Genomic DNA, 17,938 nt, shown 5'->3' on the forward strand with positions numbered 1-17,938 from the left:
CTCATTCTTCTTCGTTGCACTTAGCCTATCACATATCTAGTGATGCGTGGATAGTGGATTGAATATACGAGGTAAAACCTAAGAGGAGGAAGATTCTTGTGCCGCCATCAGGTTCGCCTTCACGCGCCGCCACAAGCCGGTGATGTGAGAACGCAATTCTGAAAAACGGCTCTCGCATTTTCTGCGCAATCCAACGAGAAAATTCGACATAAATCAAACGGTGATCGGATGGACATGAAATTTTGACAAAAGCTTCGGACTCGTGGATATATAGTACCTCAGAAGGAATTTGCGATCCAGTCAATAACCATGGAGATACTGAAGTCGGAGGAGGCCTGTAATTTCAGATCAGAAAACAGGTTGGGTCAGAGGAGTGGGAAAAGCAGCTTTAGCCATCTTCTCGAGTCTTCATTCGATTTACGCTTCAAGGGTAAAATCTCGTTTTCCCTAATTAATAAATATATATTAATTAATTTATATTAATTGAGATTAATATATGTTAATTGGTTATTGAATCACATGAATCTAAATGTGTTCATGTGAATCGTTCGTTGAGCATGTTTATTATTTGATTTAATTTCGCGAGCATGCTATGATGATTTAATTTACGTTATTTAAATTAATTATTTATACGAGCATGTTTGTTGGTGATTGGAAGTGAAAAGGTACGCAATTAATTGTAGTTATTGTGCACGTGTATGTTTAAAAAAATTAGTTATATAAATAATTTTTTTTTGTTTTCCGTTGCGTACACCTCCCCGATTCCCAACAGTGGTGTTAGAGCTACGATTGCCCAATTAATTGCCTACATGTTTATTGTTTTCGATTGCATGTGAATATGTTATTGAATTGATTGAATTGATGAAATTGGAATTGGGTTGGTTCAATTTTAATTTAATTTTAAAATTGGATTTGATCAATTTTGAAATTGGAATTAGAAAATTGGGTTTTGGTTTTAAAATTGTATTTGATCGATTTTAAAATTGGAATTGGAAATTGGATTTAAAATTAAAATTGAATTTTGGTGGCCTAGATTTCGTGGTGCTATTCGCAAATTTGTTGCGATGTGACGCGCGTTAACGTAATAAGGCAGATTTGCGGAAACTCGGCTGGCTACTCTAACCGCTCCCTATTTCTGCGGCTATATGAACATATATTAGCATGAATTTAATAGAAAGGCTTCCATGGTCGCGCGGTCGAAAAATGATTTTTGTGGTTGTGGATAGATTATCCATTTACGCACATTTTATGACATTGGCCCATCCATATTTGTTCAAAGACGTCGCCAACGAATTTTTTCGAGATGTGGTGAATCTTCATGGTATTCCACTTCTATAGTGTCAGGTCATGATAAGGTGTTTATCAACTTAATTCGAGAGTTATTCCTCCTTCAAGGGAATGCTTTGTGCACAAGCACATCTTATCTCCCTGAATCGGATGGTCAAACCGAAGTCTTAAATAAATATTCAAATACGGTGGTGGCTTACGTCCATACAAACATTCAAACAGTGCCATTCCAATTGACAGGTTTATCTTAAATTACAAACTTATAGACAACACTCAATTTTCAAACACGTATATCAAAAGCTTTCTAGCCGATTCTATAGGTCGTTCCAGGTTGTGGCTCGAGTGGGTTCAGTCGCATATCGTCTTGAGCTTTCTGTCTCACTTTCACCCCGTGTTCCATGTCTCTTTTCTTTGATGGAAATTGGGGGATCATGTAAGTCAGTCGCTACATTACCACCTTATACGCTCGATGGTGGACCGGTGGTTGAACCAGAGAAAGCGCTCGCTAGACGAATGGCGGTGTGCAATGGAGGTGAGGTCCAAGAGGTTCTAGTGAAATGGCGGTCCTTGCCAGCTGAAGATTCTACGTGGGAAGCTGTGGGAAATATTGAAGGATGCTTTCCATCATTTCCGCTTGATGACAAGGAGGCTTCTGAAGGGGTGGCGAATGTTACGGTTCGTAGAAGTTCACGCCCACCAAAGTCAAATCCACTTTTTGAGGAGTAGAAGAAGTTGATTGATTTCTTTTTGATATGATCCTAACTAAATCCAACACGAAGAACTGGAAGATAAGGAAGAGGGAAATTCGTTGGACAAGTCGAATTTCATGCATCCCGAAAGTCCCGTATAATTCTGACAGAGTACACTATTTGGCTTATTACTCTCTCATCGAAAATCCAATTAAGGTGATTCGAATTGCTACGGAAAGCCAACTTAAAGATCTAAAACTTTGATGTTTTGATCCGAGAGCGATTTGGTGTGGAAGAGGTCAGAAATCAAACTTGAAGTTAACACACGTGCACAGCCAAGTGTCTACTCGAGTTATGAAGAGTGTTCGTGTGGTCAACTTGATGTTTGGAGTTTGTATTTTATTAGATTAGGTTTTTATATTAGGATTTAGTTAATTTTTATTATTTTAGAGTTATTTATGGCTAGGATTTTCTTATTTATTTGTTTCCTTATTATAGTTTAGATAAGAGTCATTTTCCTTGTGAAAAAGGAGCCTTTTTAGATCTTATAAATAGGTTGCCAATTTGGCTTATTTTAATGGACGAATTTTGATGATTTAATGGAGTTTATTCTCTTTCGTTCTTTAAGAACTGTTCGAACATTTCGGTGGATTCCGTTTGTTCACCCGACTTATCAATCGATCTTTCACAATCGATTGTGGCGTCTTCGCATACCAAGGTTCTTGCCTTCTTATAGGCAACGGATCGCGGTTCCACCCTTTGATTCCTTCTTTGGACGGTTCAGGATTTGATATCCGAAGTATTGATATCGGGTCTCGTCACATGATTGGCGTGGTTCGTATCATTTGGTACTCAGAGCCATCTTCCTAAGAAGGTTTCGCCTATCATTTATCTTTTTTTTAGTCAGTCTTTGTTTTCATGTATTTGTTTTGTTTTTCGTTTCGTGTCTATTGTTGTTGAGTCTTCTAGTCTTTCGTGTTGTCTATTTAGAGTCCATAAACCAATAAAAAAGAAAAAAAGAATTCGAAATTTATTTTTTGTTTGAAGTTTCTTAGAGTCTAAGTTTTTTTGTCTAGAGTCAAAAAAAAAAAACATAATCGAAAAAAAAGAAAAAAAAATAACGAGTGAGTTTTGTTATTCGTTAATCTCGTGAACTCTATTAATTTTCTTTCTTGTGGCGTCAACATTATAACTTTGGTTTGTGGTTCTATATAGCCATTGGGTCAAGTTGGTAGTTCCATACTTTCGGTTTGCGTTTCTATATAAACGTTAGGTCGGAGTGCTAACAAGGAAAATTTAATCTTGTTTATTGGATGGGGAATTTAATTATTAATTGTTCGTAAAAGGAAAAGAAAAAGTTCCAAATACAGTGAAGAACTTTCTGCCTCATGGATTCGCTTTCAATACTACACGCCCATTCCAAAGAATCGAATTCGAGGACGAATTCTTTTGAAGAGATTCGCTTTCAATACTACACGCCCATTCCAAAGAATCGAATTCGAGGACGAATTCTTTTAAAGAGAGGGAGTATGATATGATCCTAACTAAATCCAACACGAAGAATTGGAAGACAAGGAAGAGGGAAATTCGTTGGACAAGTCGAATTTCGTGCATCCCGAAAGTCCCGTATAATTTTGGCAGAGTACATTATTTGGCTTATTACTCTCTCATCGGAAATCCAATTAAGGTGATTCGAATTGTTACGGAAAGCCAACTTAAAGATCTAAAACTTTGATGTTTTGATCCGAGAGCGATTTGGTGTGGAAGAGGTCAGAAATCAAGCTTGAAGTTAACACACGTGCACAACCAAGTGTCTACTCGAGTTAAGAAGAGTGTTCGTGTGGTCGACTTGATGTTTGGAGTTTGTATTTTATTATATTAGGTTTTTATATTAGGATTTAGTATATTTCTATTATTTTAGAGTTAGTTATGGCTAGGATTTTCTTATTTATTTGTTTCCTTATTATAGTTTAGGTAAGAGTCATTTTCCTTGAGAAAAATGAGCCTTTTTAGATCTTATAAATAGGTTGCCAATTTGGCTTATTTTAATTTTTAATGGACTAATTTTGATGATTTAATGGTGTTTATTCTCTTTGGTTCTTTAAGAACTGTTCGAACATTTCGGTGGATTCCGTTTGTTCACCCCGACTTATCAATCGATCTTTCGCAATCGATTGTGGCGTCTTCGCATACCAAGGTTCTTGCCTATCAGGCAAATGGGTCGCGGTTCCACCATTGATTCCTTCTTTGGACGGTCAAGGATTTGGTATCCGAAGTATTGATATCGGGTCTCGTCACATGGTTGGCGTGGTTCGTATCACTTTTATGTATTTATTTCCTTATTTTCTTAGTTAGTGCCTTCTTAGTAGCATAACAGATTAGAAGTTTTTTCCTTTACAAACTAGGGTTGGGAGCATATTTAAACCTTTTACGTGTTCTTTCAAGGATATACATAATTATTTTATGAAATTTCTTTCTTACTTGCATAAGAATATTGCAATACTTTGAGATTGTATCACAAGGTGAAAGAAGACATTGGTACATACCTCATTGGGTTCTTCTTCCATGTAAACTACCGTATTGCTTTTATTTACTCCATTGTGTAACTTTTGTGATGTTTTGTGTTGGATTTGTGAACAAATAACTTTTGTTGAACAAATAAACACGAACCAAAATGACCTAACTCGACATTACAAGAGAGGGCGTCGGACCACGATACCTCGGTGACGACATAAAGATACCATAGCTCGCGAGCCCAGCACCTAAACGAGGTAAAACGGGCCCAAAGTAATAAAGGCCCAAGATACGTGACTTGAGAGCAGGGAGAAACCCTAAAAAAGGAAACCTTGTAGGCCAAGGTTTCATCATCTATAAATAGGAGAAGGCACTATATTATTTACACACATGCTTTTACACGTACTTTTCACGAATACACTCAAAAACACAATACTGACATGATCGTCGGAGCTTTCCCGCCGGGAACCCCTCCCGGCGTTGCAGGTTTCTTCACCGGAATCCGGATCATACGCATGGAAGGAAAGAAGAAGCCCTACGGATCAAATCAAGTGGCGCCGTCTGTGGGAAAGTTCTAGAATTTTGGAACACAACTTCCAGGAAAATATTAGATCTGCCCTTGGAAGTCCAGATCTGAGCTAAAAAACGTGGAGAGCAATGGAGGAAGGAGATACAGTCGCCCGAAACTTACAAAAGAAGTTGGATGCAGCAGTTCGCGACACGCCCGGTATCGATCCATCGTCTGTCCTGAAGGATAAGTCAGGATGCAGCCTAGTTACGCCTGAAAAGGAAGGTCGGATTCCCCTCTTCTTGGGTAGTCCCTCTTTTGAGTTCCAGAGCGGTGAAGCCGCTTCGAAAAGACCAGCTATGGCCCCGGCTCCACCCTCCAATGAGCGTACATACACCAGAGACGAGGTGGAGACCATGATCACCAAGGCCATTCGGAATTACACTCAATCCTTACCCCAGGACAACCGGCCTAGGAGAGACTTTCGGAGAATCGAGAAGGCAATAGTCAAGGCGTCAGGACTGAGGTGGATAGTCTGAGGCGCGATATGAACGAATTAAAAGCCTTGCGGAATGGTCCGACACGAGCTCTCGAAGGATCTAGCCCCTTTGCCAGGCATCTCGATAACGATCCCATACCAGCTAATTACCGACCTATTCTATTCGAGTACAATAGCACATCGGATCCCGCTGAGCACCTGAGTCGGTTCAATAACACAGCATCGCTCCACCAGCTCACTGAAGGAGTAAAGTGCCGCGCCTTTGTCACCACTTTAGCCGGGCCGGCTCAAGCCTGGTTCGGTTTGCTGCCCCCTGGAAGCGTACACTCCTTTGGACAGTTTGCCAAGGCCTTCATGAATCAGTTCGCTAGCTCGAAGAAGTGCAAAAAGACCTCGCTGTCGCTGTTCAGTATTCGTCAGAAAGAGAAGGAAAGTCTTAGGAACTACATCAAACGGTTCACTTCGGCCACTTTAGAAGTCCCCACTACTAGCGATGAGGTGCTTATGGCGGCTCTTTCACAAGGGCTGAAAGATGATGAGTTCTTCCGAGCCCTAGCGCTGGAACCCCCACCTGATTTCGATAATCTGCTGGAGAGAGCATCTAGGTTCATTAACCTGGAGGAAGCCCGACAACAGAAAGTGGAAGAATCTCACCAGACACTGAACGTACGAACCAACGAAGCGAAGAAAGGCAAAGAGCCCATGGTACCTCGAAGAGATACAATGCCCGGCTGAGGTGCGGCCCCGGATGCCAAAGGATCCCGATATCAATCATATCAGCCTCTCACGCCACCCTTGTCTCATGTGTTATGCGCAATCGAGAAGAGAGCTGACTTGCGTTGGCCCCGGTCCGCTCGAGAAGAACCCCGCCGAAATCCGGCACTGGGTACCTTTTGTCGTTTTCATAATGAATATGGACATGTGACGGATGACTGTTCGCATCTAAAGGATGAGGTGGAGCGTCTTATCAGAGATAATAAAATTGGGGACTTTGTGAAGATAGACACCCCCCCCCCCCCCCCCCGAGGACAAAAACGCGAAGCTCAATTCAGAAATCCTGCGCGAGTCCCGCCTCCACCACCGATGCCCAAACGAGGATTCATCCAGATGATTTCAGGAGGACCTACGGGAGGAGATACTCACCGGGCTAGGCGACACCATCTCAGTAACCTCAAAAACAATCCCGAAGTTTGCCAAATCCTCAAAAACAAACGAGTGGTGCGAATAAACTCCGACTCTCAATTGGTAATACACCAGCTAGAAGGAGATTACGAAGTGAAAAATGATAGAATGAAGGGATATGTGAACAAAGCCCGAGCGGTGCAAGAAACTTTCGAGGCTTGCACTGTGCATCAGATCCCGAGAAGTGACAACCAGCGAGCTGACTTCCTCGCCAAAATTGGGTCGTCAGTGGCTGACTGCGTCGAGAGAAAGATTTCTATCCTCATCGCTCCCACCCCGACACCTGGGATCATGTTAATCGACGAGGAGCCTGACTGGCGGACACCTTTGTTCGCATATTTTAGGGGAGAGCAAGCCGGTACAAATAGAGAGCAACATCGTTTAGCATACAAAGCCAGACACTTTTACGTGCGACATGGGATATTATACAAAATGAACTTCACCATGGTAGACGCAAGATGCTTAGGAAAACAGGAGGTAAAGCACGTTCTTGACGAGGTACACCGAGGAGGTTGTGGGGAACACGGAGGAGCTCGAGCCCTCATACAGAAGTTATATCGTGCGGGATATTATTGTTAGAGTAGGTGACCGGCAAGCCAACTTGTGGCTGTGGTCTTTCTCTTTTCTTTGTAATAAAACAATCGTTTTTCGTTCGTAATAATAAAATATCTTATTTGGCATTCTATATCTGTTATCCCATGCAAGCAGCATAGATATAGTCCTAACGAGTTACTCTATTACTGTGAGTTGATCTAGTAGAATCGTGAGATAACTCAGCAATGTAATGTAACTGTTAAACCTTGTTCCTAGTCGATGGGTTACGCCAATAATGAGGATACCGGCCTTTCCCTTTTGAGACTAGCACTTAGTGTATGTGTACTGCGTCTCATCAGTCCTCGGTGTTGTGACATCGGCATACTTGAGTGGGTGCTCATACTGGATGAGTTCACTGAACTCCCTCGCCCTAGAAATCTATAAGTGGTTCTCATTCATCGAGTAATAGGTTTCTAAGATATAGTTGTACACCATTAATCCTTAAGACCCAGACATCACCGTGACTTCACTAGAGGACCGATTGTATCGTGACCTGTCCCTGAGTCCCACCGCGGACCGCTCCAAGGGCCAACGTTCGTGCAATCCGAAATCTAGTGTGAAGTCTGTGCATTGTAGTAGGGGATTCGAGCGCTTGAGTAGTCATGGATGTCCTGTGTGTTCTGACGGTTTATAATCCATGGAATCTCTGGCCAGAGTTGATAGTGGGGTGATTAGGGAAATGTGTTTCCCTAAGTCGCACACGAACGGATTTATAATACCTAGAACGTTCGCACGGTTATTGAACTTTATAAGAGGTCTCGGTGAACCAATGCCTCTAGTTCAATCGGGACATGTGCTACGAAGGGATCGTACTGTACGCTAACTATATCATAAGGTTCTTGCAGGCACTTCATTTGTATCTAGGGAATCATGATGCGTAGTTGCTAGACGCCAATCTTGATTCGTTGGGCACCGATTTGATCGGGATTAGGTAAAATGAGTTTTACTCTAATCGGGACTCTTGGGAGGAGTTCGTATAAGAACAATGTGTTGTTCGAATCACAAAGAGTTGTGAGCCCACGGCTAGCATACACCTGAACCATTGAGGGTCACACTTCTCGTGTAACATGGATCCTTGATAACAATGAGCATAGATTAATATGTTAATCTTTGCAAAGTTGGAGGTCAATATGATTGAGTCCAAGATTCGTGATTGTGGATTACGAGTCGGAATAAACGTAGAGAAAGAGAAATGCGGAATTTAGTGAACTTTCTAAATTGGGAAGTTTCCCGATTTAGCAAGTCCACTAAAGTGGAAGTTTCCAATTTTGGAAATTGGAAATTTCGAAGAGGCACTCGTATCGACGAGGACTTTGAGCTCGTCACAAATATAATTTTGTTATAATTTTGTGGACGATCGTTTATTAGAAACGAGGCCGTAAAGGGAACGGGCTTAATGCATCAGTGGGTCAAGCCCAATGACTTAAGCCCGCTAGGGTTGAAAACCCTAGGTATAAATAGAACTCAAAAGGAGTTTTGAGATCAGATTTTTTCAGCACCAAAACCCTAGCCGCTCAGCCCCCCTCTCGGCCGCTGCATCTCCGCCGCGCCACCGCCGTCCGCCGCCGGAATCCGCCGGTTTTTCCTCTCGTTTCTCTGTCGTATTCCCTTTGTTATCTAACCCCTTTGTATCTAGTGCTACAGTAGGGGGAGATCCGTTTATTCGAGGTGAAACCTAATTGGAGAGGAGTTGCTACCCCGACGGAATCGCCGCATCGCCGCTGCACCGCCGCACGCGCCGCTGCACCGCCCACGCGCCGCCGCCGTCGTCACGCACGCGCCGCCGTCGCCACACCTTCGGTCCAGCTGCCGTTTGGTGGTGTTCCTGCAGCCCCTAGGAGTGGTATATAGCAGCTTGTACGTGACTCGTTCTAGGATTTCGATTCGTCGAAATCGCACGCTACAAGAGGTAAATGAATCGAAACTTTCGTAAATTAGTTCGAGCATGTTTGTATGAATTATAATTTACGATTATGAGTAATATGTGATTACGTGTTTCGATTTCATTAAATGATGAATAAGCATGTTTCGTGATTTTCGGTTTTATGTATTTTTCAATTAAATCGAAAAATTACCATATGTATGGTGGAAGCGTTAAGGTACGTTGACTATATGATTAGTTTTGCATGTAATCGAAACTAGTTCGATATAAAATTTTTAAATTCCGCTGCGTATACATGCACGATCCCCAACAGTGGTATCAGAGCCACGGGTTAATCGTTTATTTGTCAACGTGTTTATCGTTTTCGAAAGCATGCTTCGATTTGTTGAATTGTTGAATTTTTGGTGTTATCAAAATTGGGTGGTTTAATATTAATTAAATATTTTGAATATTTCAGAAAATATAAAAAAAATTAATTTTTGAAAAAATTCGTTTTTGCTGCTGTTTTTCCCCAGCTGACCGAACCGGTCCGGTCGAACCGGTCCGACCGGTCCGGTCAGCACAAACAAAAAAAAAAAAAAAAAAAAATTATTTGATTTTCTGAGAATTAATATTAAAGTTAATTGATTTTTAATTTTTGAAATTATTTATCAATTAAACCCAATTAGATAATTGATCCATTAATTTAATTTGAATTCAATGAATAGTGTTGGATTAATTATTTAATTTAATTGTTAAATTAGTTTAATTAATGGAACACAAATTAGATAGCAAATAACTAATGGACTTCATTCTTATTTGATTGATTTATGAATGAAGGAGGTCCGTTAATTATATTTGCAATTTATCGTATTAATTAATTAATTCATGAGATGAATAATTGTGATTAAGTACGATGATGATCGTATGTCTCTCTTAGGATCAATATGCGTTTCCACATACCTAGAGAACATAGTTGTAGGAATCACAAACGATCATAACCTAAAACTTCCGATGAGCTAATAAAATTTAATGAATAAAATCCCTCATTCTTAATCAAGAATAATTATCAAGCTATAAAGAAAAACCAAATTGTTGAATTTTTCTTTCCTTCTACCAACAATTAAATTATGTGTAGCCTCTCATAATAGTGCAGTAAGCCGTGTTAGCGGGGAGTGCTATTGTGGGATAAGCTGTAATTTAATTGACATTAGATGGAGATACGGTCATAGATAAAATTATGTTGGATTAATGTGGTCGGCTAGATTAACTAGGGATTGCATTAGTTTGATATAGTTGGATCTATGACATCTCATATTGGTAGGCTAGACTTGACACACGAAGATTTTGATATTCGCTAGATTAACTTAGGTCATTATCAAGTGTGAGGTAAATCGATCTTTAGGGTCACATAGTGATGTGATTGATAGTACTCTACCTTTAGGCTTATGTAATTGGGATAGATTAACTACGGGTTACATTAGCGCTATTGGACCTAAAGCCCATTAAAGAAAAACAAGTTTTCTCGATTGTCTGCTAGAGGGTGGTGGAATTCGATAAAATTAGTGGGAGAACAATTAAAATATAAAAGTCCAAAATTTTAATTGTAACGATTATTACGAACTAAACTCTAATTATTGTCTTCTTAAAATTTTCTCAGCAACAATGTCCAAACATCCCATTTCCTCAATCCTCGACCAAAACAAACTCACCGGTCCAAACTATTTGGATTGGCTTCGCAATCTGAAACTTGTGCTCCAAGTCGAGGAGCGTCTCTATGTGCTCAATGAACGTCCCCCCGCTGCTCTTCCTGCGACTGCTACTGCTGACGAGACTGCCACTTTCGAGGCATGGAAGAAGGACGACCTCCATGCGAGGTGCTACATGCTAGCATCCATGGTGCCAGAGCTCGCGAGGAAGTATGAGTCTCACGTGCATGCTTATGATATCAAGCACCATCTTGAAAGCATGTACAGTGAGAATACTAGGGCATCGAGGTACTCAGCTACCAAGGAGTTGATCACCATGAGGCTGCGTGAAGGGGCTTCGGTCCACGAACACGGTCTCAAGATGATCACTCTCCTTGAGAAGCTGGTGAGCCTCGATGTCACCCTCCCGGCCGAGCTCTCGGTGGATTTGATCCTACTGTCCCTTCCTAGTTCTTATGAATCGTTCATAGTGAACTTCAACATGAACAAGCTCGATCCACCATTGGATGAGTTGTTGAACATGTTGGTCAGCTATGAGTCCACGATCAAGAAGGAGAAATCTGTTCTCCTAGTTGCTCCTTCTGCGAAGAAAGGTTCTTTGCAGAAGAAAAGGAAAGAAAGAAGTTTCGGCCCGAGCAAGAAATTTGAGAAGGGCGAGTCGAGCGGAGTGAAGAATGACAAGGTCATCAAGCAAGTTGATGACGCTTGCCATCATTGTGGAAAGAAGGGCCATTGGCGACGCAACTGCAAGGCTTACCTCGATCAGAAACGTTCTGAAAAGGGTACGTATTTAGTTGAAGTTAATTTGTCCGTTAAATCTTCTGCTTGGGTATTAGATACCGGTTGTGGCTCACATCTTTGTAATGATTTGCAGCTCATGACAAGAAGTAGGAAGCTTAATGTGGGTGAGACCTACCTAAGAATGGGAAACGGAGCAAGGGTTGCTGCTGAAGCCATTGGGACAATTTATCTTTCTGTTTTGGATTCTAGTTTTTCCATTGTTTTGAACAATTGTTTATTTGTTCCGTCACTTATTCGAAACCTTATTTCTATTCCTGTTTTGGATAATGAAGGTTTTACTTTTGTTTTTGGAAATTCGATTTGCATTATACAAAAGGAACAAAATATGATTTGTAAGGGACAACTTATAAACAACTTATATGAACTGAATCCAAGTGAAATACCTATTAACGTTATATCAGCAAAACGAAAAGATATAAGTCTTAACCCCGCACAACTTTGGCACGCTCGACTAGGTCACATTTCCTTGAGAAGGATGAACAAGTTTGTTAGTGAAGGAATGTTCTCCTTGGAGGACGTTAAATCACTTCAAACTTGTATATCCTGCCTTAAAGGAAAAATGACCAAGACTCCCTTCAAAGGGAAGATGGAACGGGCCGAGGGTCTTTTGGATTTGATCCATTCAGACGTGTGTGGTCCACTAAGCGTTAGTGCTAGGGGTGGTTTTAACTACTTCGTTACCTTTACCGATGATTATTCTAGGTATGGTTTCGTGTACTTAATGAAGTATAAGTCTGAAACTTTTGAAAGGTTCAAAGATTTTAGACACCAAGTAGAAAACCAACTCGGTAGACGTATTAAGAAACTACGATCCGATCGTGGTGGCGAATACTTAAGTACTGAGTTTATAGACTATCTTAAAGAGAATGGGATTCTGTCTCAATGGACTCCTCCTGGAACTCCTCAACTCAATGGAGTATCCGAACGTCGGAATCGAACACTGTTAGACATGGTTCGATCTATGATGGGGTTTACCGAGCTACCGGCATACCTGTGGGGTCATGCACTCCTAACTGCCGTGTATTTGCTGAATAGGGTTAATACCAAAGCAGTTAACTCCACACCTTATGAACTTTGGCACTCCAAGAAACCCACGTTTAAACATATTAGGATATGGGGTTGTCCCGCTTACGTGAAGCGGCTAGTGGGAGATAAGTTGGATACAAAATCCGACCTATGCTATTTTGTGGGGTATCCCGAGGATTCCATGGGATACGAATTCTACTATGTTTCCGAGGCAAAGGTGTTCGTCTCGAGAAATGCCGTGTTCCTTGAGAAGGAATTTCTATCGGATAGAAAGGGCAATGTAGTTGATCTCGAAGAAGTTCGAGAACCACAATCTGAAGTTCAAGCACAACAATCAGATAATGAACCAATTCAACAAACCACTAACATACCTCCTGAACCGTCGCTGCGTAGATCCGAAAGAGTTCGGAGAGCGCCCGATAGGTTATTCCTCGTTGATGAAGTTGACCAAGGATGTGATCCTAGAACTTTCAACGAAGCTGTATCGGATACAGACAAGGGACATTGTCTTAATGCCATGAAATCCGAAATGGACTCTATGTACTCCAACAAGGTATGGACCTTGGTAGATCCACCCGAGGGAATTGTTCCCATAGGCTGCAAGTGGATCTATAAGAAGAAAATTGGAGTAGATGGAAAGGTATCGACCTACAAGGCTAGATTGGTAGCGAAGGGTTATACTCAAAAGCAAGGAGTTGACTATGAGGAAACCTTCTCTCCAGTTGCTATGCTTAAGTCCATTAGGATTTTGCTGGCCATCTCTGCGTGGTATGACTATGAGATATGGCAAATGGATGTGAAGACCGCTTTCCTTAATGGGGACATTGAGGAAGAAATTTACATGGCGCAGCCGGAAGGCTTCATATCTTCTGGAGATGAGCAAAAGGTTTGCAAATTCCAGCGATCCATTTATGGATTGAAACAAGCATCCCGTAGTTGGAACAAAAGGTTCGACACAACTATCAAAGAGTTTGAATTTGTGAAAAACCCGGAGGAACCTTGTGTCTACAAGAAGGTTAGTGGGAGTGCAGTGACTTTACTTGTACTTTATGTTGATGACATACTACTCATTGGGAATGATGTAGGGATGTTGCAGTCGACTAAAGTATGGTTATCCACACGTTTCTCGATGAAGGATTTGGGAGAAGCATCCTACGTATTGGGAATACGGATCTATAGAGATAGATCGAGGAGATTGCTTGGCTTGTCCCAATCCATGTACATAGACACCGTTCTTAAACGGTTTAGCATGGAAGAATCCAAGAAGGGATTCTTGCCAATGTCCCATGGGGTTCGTCTCTCGAAATCCATGCGTCCTCAAACGCAAATGGAAATCGAGGAGATGAAAAGGACACCTTATGCATCCGCTATAGGAAGCATAATGTATGGCATGCTGTGTACACGACCTGATATTGCGTATGCTGTGAGCGTCACAAACAGATATCAGTCCGACCCCGGCCCAGCCCATTGGAAGGCTGTGAAAGACATTCTCAAGTACTTGCGAAGAACTCGAGATTTGTTTTTGGTCTATGGGGATACCGAGTTGAAAATAGAAGGCTTCACGGATTCTAGTTTTCAATCGGACGTGGATGACTCGAAGTCAAACTCGGGGTATATATTCAAAGTCAACGGGGGTGCCGTGTGTTGGAAGAGTTCCAAACAAGGCACGACGGCTGATTCCACCACCGAGGCTGAATATATTGCAGCATCAGATGCTTCAAAGGAAGGGTCATGGATTAGGAAATTCATCCAAGAGTTGGGTGTATTTCCGAACGCTAGCGATCCAGTACGGCTGTACTGCGATAACAATGGAGCCGTAGCACAAGCTAAGGAACCAAGAGCTCATCAGAAGTCGAAGCACGTGTTGAGAAAATACCATGTGATCCGAGAGATCATAGAGAGAGGTGAAGTCAAGCTAGACAGAGTCACCTCGGAGGACAATATTGCAGATCCCTTCACCAAGCCATTGTCAGGATCAGTCCACGAGAAACATCGAGAGTCGATGGGACTTAGATTTATGAGTAGTTGGCTTTAGGTCAAGTGGGAGATTGTTAGATTAGGTGACCGGCAAGCCAACTTGTGGCTGTGGTCTTTCTCTTTTCTTTGTAATAAAACAATCGTTTTTCGTTCGTAATAATAAAATATCTTATTTGGCATTCTATATCTGTTATCCCATGCAAGCAGCATAGATATAGTCCTAACGAGTTACTCTATTACTGTGAGTTGATCTAGTAGAATCGTGAGATAACTCAGCAATGTAATGTAACTGTTAAACCTTGTTCCTAGTCGATGGGTTACGCCAATAATGAGGATACCGGCCTTTCCCTTTTGAGACTAGCACTTAGTGTATGTGTACTGCGTCTCATCAGTCCTCGGTGTTGTGACATCGGCATACTTGAGTGGGTGCTCATACTGGATGAGTTCACTGAACTCCCTCGCCCTAGAAATCTATAAGTGGTTCTCATTCATCGAGTAATAGGTTTCTAAGATATAGTTGTACACCATTAATCCTTAAGACCCAGACATCACCGTGACTTCACTAGAGGACCGATTGTATCGTGACCTGTCCCTGAGTCCCACCGCGGACCGCTCCAAGGGCCAACGTTCGTGCAATCCGAAATCTAGTGTGAAGTCTGTGCATTGTAGTAGGGGATTCGAGCGCTTGAGTAGTCATGGATGTCCTGTGTGTTCTGACGGTTTATAATCCATGGAATCTCTGGCCAGAGTTGATAGTGGGGTGATTAGGGAAATGTGTTTCCCTAAGTCGCACACGAACGGATTTATAATACCTAGAACGTTCGCACGGTTATTGAACTTTATAAGAGGTCTCGGTGAACCAATGCCTCTAGTTCAATCGGGACATGTGCTACGAAGGGATCGTACTGTACGCTAACTATATCATAAGGTTCTTGCAGGCACTTCATTTGTATCTAGGGAATCATGATGCGTAGTTGCTAGACGCCAATCTTGATTCGTTGGGCACCGATTTGATCGGGATTAGGTAAAATGAGTTTTACTCTAATCAGGACTCTTGGGAGGAGTTCGTATAAGAACAATGTGTTGTTCAAATCACAAAGAGTTGTGAGCCCACGGCTAGCATACACCTGAACCATTGAGGGTCACACTTCTCGTGTAACATGGATCCTTGATAACAATGAGCATAGATTAATATGTTAATCTTTGCAAAGTTGGAGGTCAATATGATTGAGTCCAAGATTCGTGATTGTGGATTACGAGTCGGAATAAACGTAGAGAAAGAGAAATGCGGAATTTAGTGAACTTTCTAAATTGGGAAGTTTCCCGATTTAGCAAGTCCACTAAAGTGGAAGTTTCCAATTTTGGAAATTGGAAATTTCGAAGAGGCACTCGTATCGACGAGGACTTTGAGCTCGTCACAAATATAATTTTGTTATAATTTTGTGGACGATCGTTTATTAGAAACGAGGCCGTAAAGGGAACGGGCTTAATGCATCAGTGGGTCAAGCCCAATGACTTAAGCCCGCTAGGGTTGAAAACCCTAGGTATAAATAGAACTCAAAAGGAGTTTTGAGATCAGATTTTTTCAGCACCAAAACCCTAGCCGCTCAGCCCCCCTCTCGGCCGCTGCATCTCCGCCGCGCCACCGCCGTCCGCCGCCGGAATCCGCCGGTTTTTCCTCTCGTTTCTCTGTCGTATTCCCTTTGTTATCTAACCCCTTTGTATCTAGTGCTACAGTAGGGGGAGATCCGTTTATTCGAGGTGAAACCTAATTGGAGAGGAGTTGCTACCCCGACGGAATCGCCGCATCGCCGCTGCACCGCCGCACGCGCCGCTGCACCGCCCACGCGCCGCCGCCGTCGTCACGCACGCGCCGCCGTCGCCACACCTTCGGTCCAGCTTCCGTTTGGTGGTGTTCCTGCAGCCCCTAGGAGTGGTATATAGCAGCTTGTACGTGACTCGTTCTAGGATTTCGATTCGTCGAAATCGCACGCTACAAGAGGTAAATGAATCGAAACTTTCGTAAATTAGTTCGAGCATGTTTGTATGAATTATAATTTACGATTATGAGTAATATGTGATTACGTGTTTCGATTTCATTAAATGATGAATAAGCATGTTTCGTGATTTTCGGTTTTATGTATTTTTCAATTAAATCGAAAAATTACCATATGTATGGTGGAAGCGTTAAGGTACGTTGACTATATGATTAGTTTTGCATGTAATCGAAACTAGTTCGATATAAAAATTTTAAATTCCGCTGCGTATACATGCACGATCCCCAACAATTATTGGCCTGGCATGAAGAAGGACACCCATTAATATGTGCAACGTTGCGTACAATGTCAAAAATTTGCCCCAATGATCATCATGAGCGCCCCATGCCCCATTGCCCAATGTGGAATTGATCTAGTAGGACCTTTCCCCCAAACCACTGGTAGGAAAAAATTCCTCATTGTTGCAGTGGATTACTTCACCAAGTGGGTCGAAGCCGAAGCCTTATCAAAAATATCAGAGGACGAGGTCATGCATTTTATTTGGAAGTATATTTGTTGCCGATTTGGCCTGCCACGAAGTCTCGTATCGGATAATGGCACCCAATTCAATGGCAAGAAGATTCGTGCGTGGTGTGAAGAGATGAAAATTACACAAAAGTTTGTGGCAGTGGCGCATCCCCAGGCCAATGGTCAAGTCGAATCCACAAATCGGACCATTGTCAATGGCCTAAAGAAAAGGATAGACGAGTTAGGCGGAAGCTGGGTGGACGAGTTACCTTCGGTCCTTTGGTCTTACCGAACCACGGCCAAAGCAGCCACCGGAGAAACACCATTTCGGTTAACTTACGGAACCGAAGCAGTCATCCCAGTGGAAGTGGCAATGGACACACTCCGCATAACCACATTTGATGAGAAGACAAATCATGGTGCCTTGAGGACCCGGTTAGATGAAATTTTTGACTTGCTAGAAGCAGCATATTTACACATGGAACGAAGCAAGAATTTGATCAAAGCCCGATATGATCAAGGAGTCCGATCTCGCTCGTTCCAGATCGGTGATCTCGTTCTGCGACGAGCTGATGCCCTGAAGCACACAGGGAAATTGGAAGCCTATTGGGAAGGACCATATGTGGTCACAAAATGTTTGGCCGGCGGTGGATATGAGCTGGCAGATGTAGAGGGAAAGCCATTGCCACGGGCATGGAACATAATCCACTTGAAGCGCTTCTTCGCGTGAAAAAAAAAGGGGGGGAAGTAGAGGAGCGACACATCTTGTAAAGGCAAAAGCCGTCAA

The 17,938-nt window shown here is 42.2% G+C and overlaps 2 protein-coding genes across 2 annotated transcripts; both read left to right on the forward strand.

Moving 5' to 3' along the window:
- Positions 1-5,545: 5,545 nt before the first annotated feature.
- LOC148770550 (uncharacterized) lies at positions 5,546-6,232 on the forward strand. Its single transcript, XM_088817896.1, has one exon. The coding sequence runs from the start codon at positions 5,546-5,548 to the stop codon at positions 6,230-6,232; it is 687 nt and encodes a 228-aa protein (XP_088674022.1).
- A 348-nt stretch (positions 6,233-6,580) lies between these two features.
- On the forward strand, positions 6,581-7,258 carry LOC148770551 (uncharacterized). The gene has a single exon (XM_088817897.1). The coding sequence runs from the start codon at positions 6,581-6,583 to the stop codon at positions 7,256-7,258; it is 678 nt and encodes a 225-aa protein (XP_088674023.1).
- Positions 7,259-17,938: the final 10,680 nt, after the last annotated feature.

The sequence above is a fragment of the Erythranthe guttata genome, chromosome 5, assembly GCF_056151865.1.
Source record: "Erythranthe guttata isolate IM_541 chromosome 5, IM_541, whole genome shotgun sequence".
In the NCBI taxonomy this organism is placed as follows: domain Eukaryota; kingdom Viridiplantae; phylum Streptophyta; class Magnoliopsida; order Lamiales; family Phrymaceae; genus Erythranthe; species Erythranthe guttata.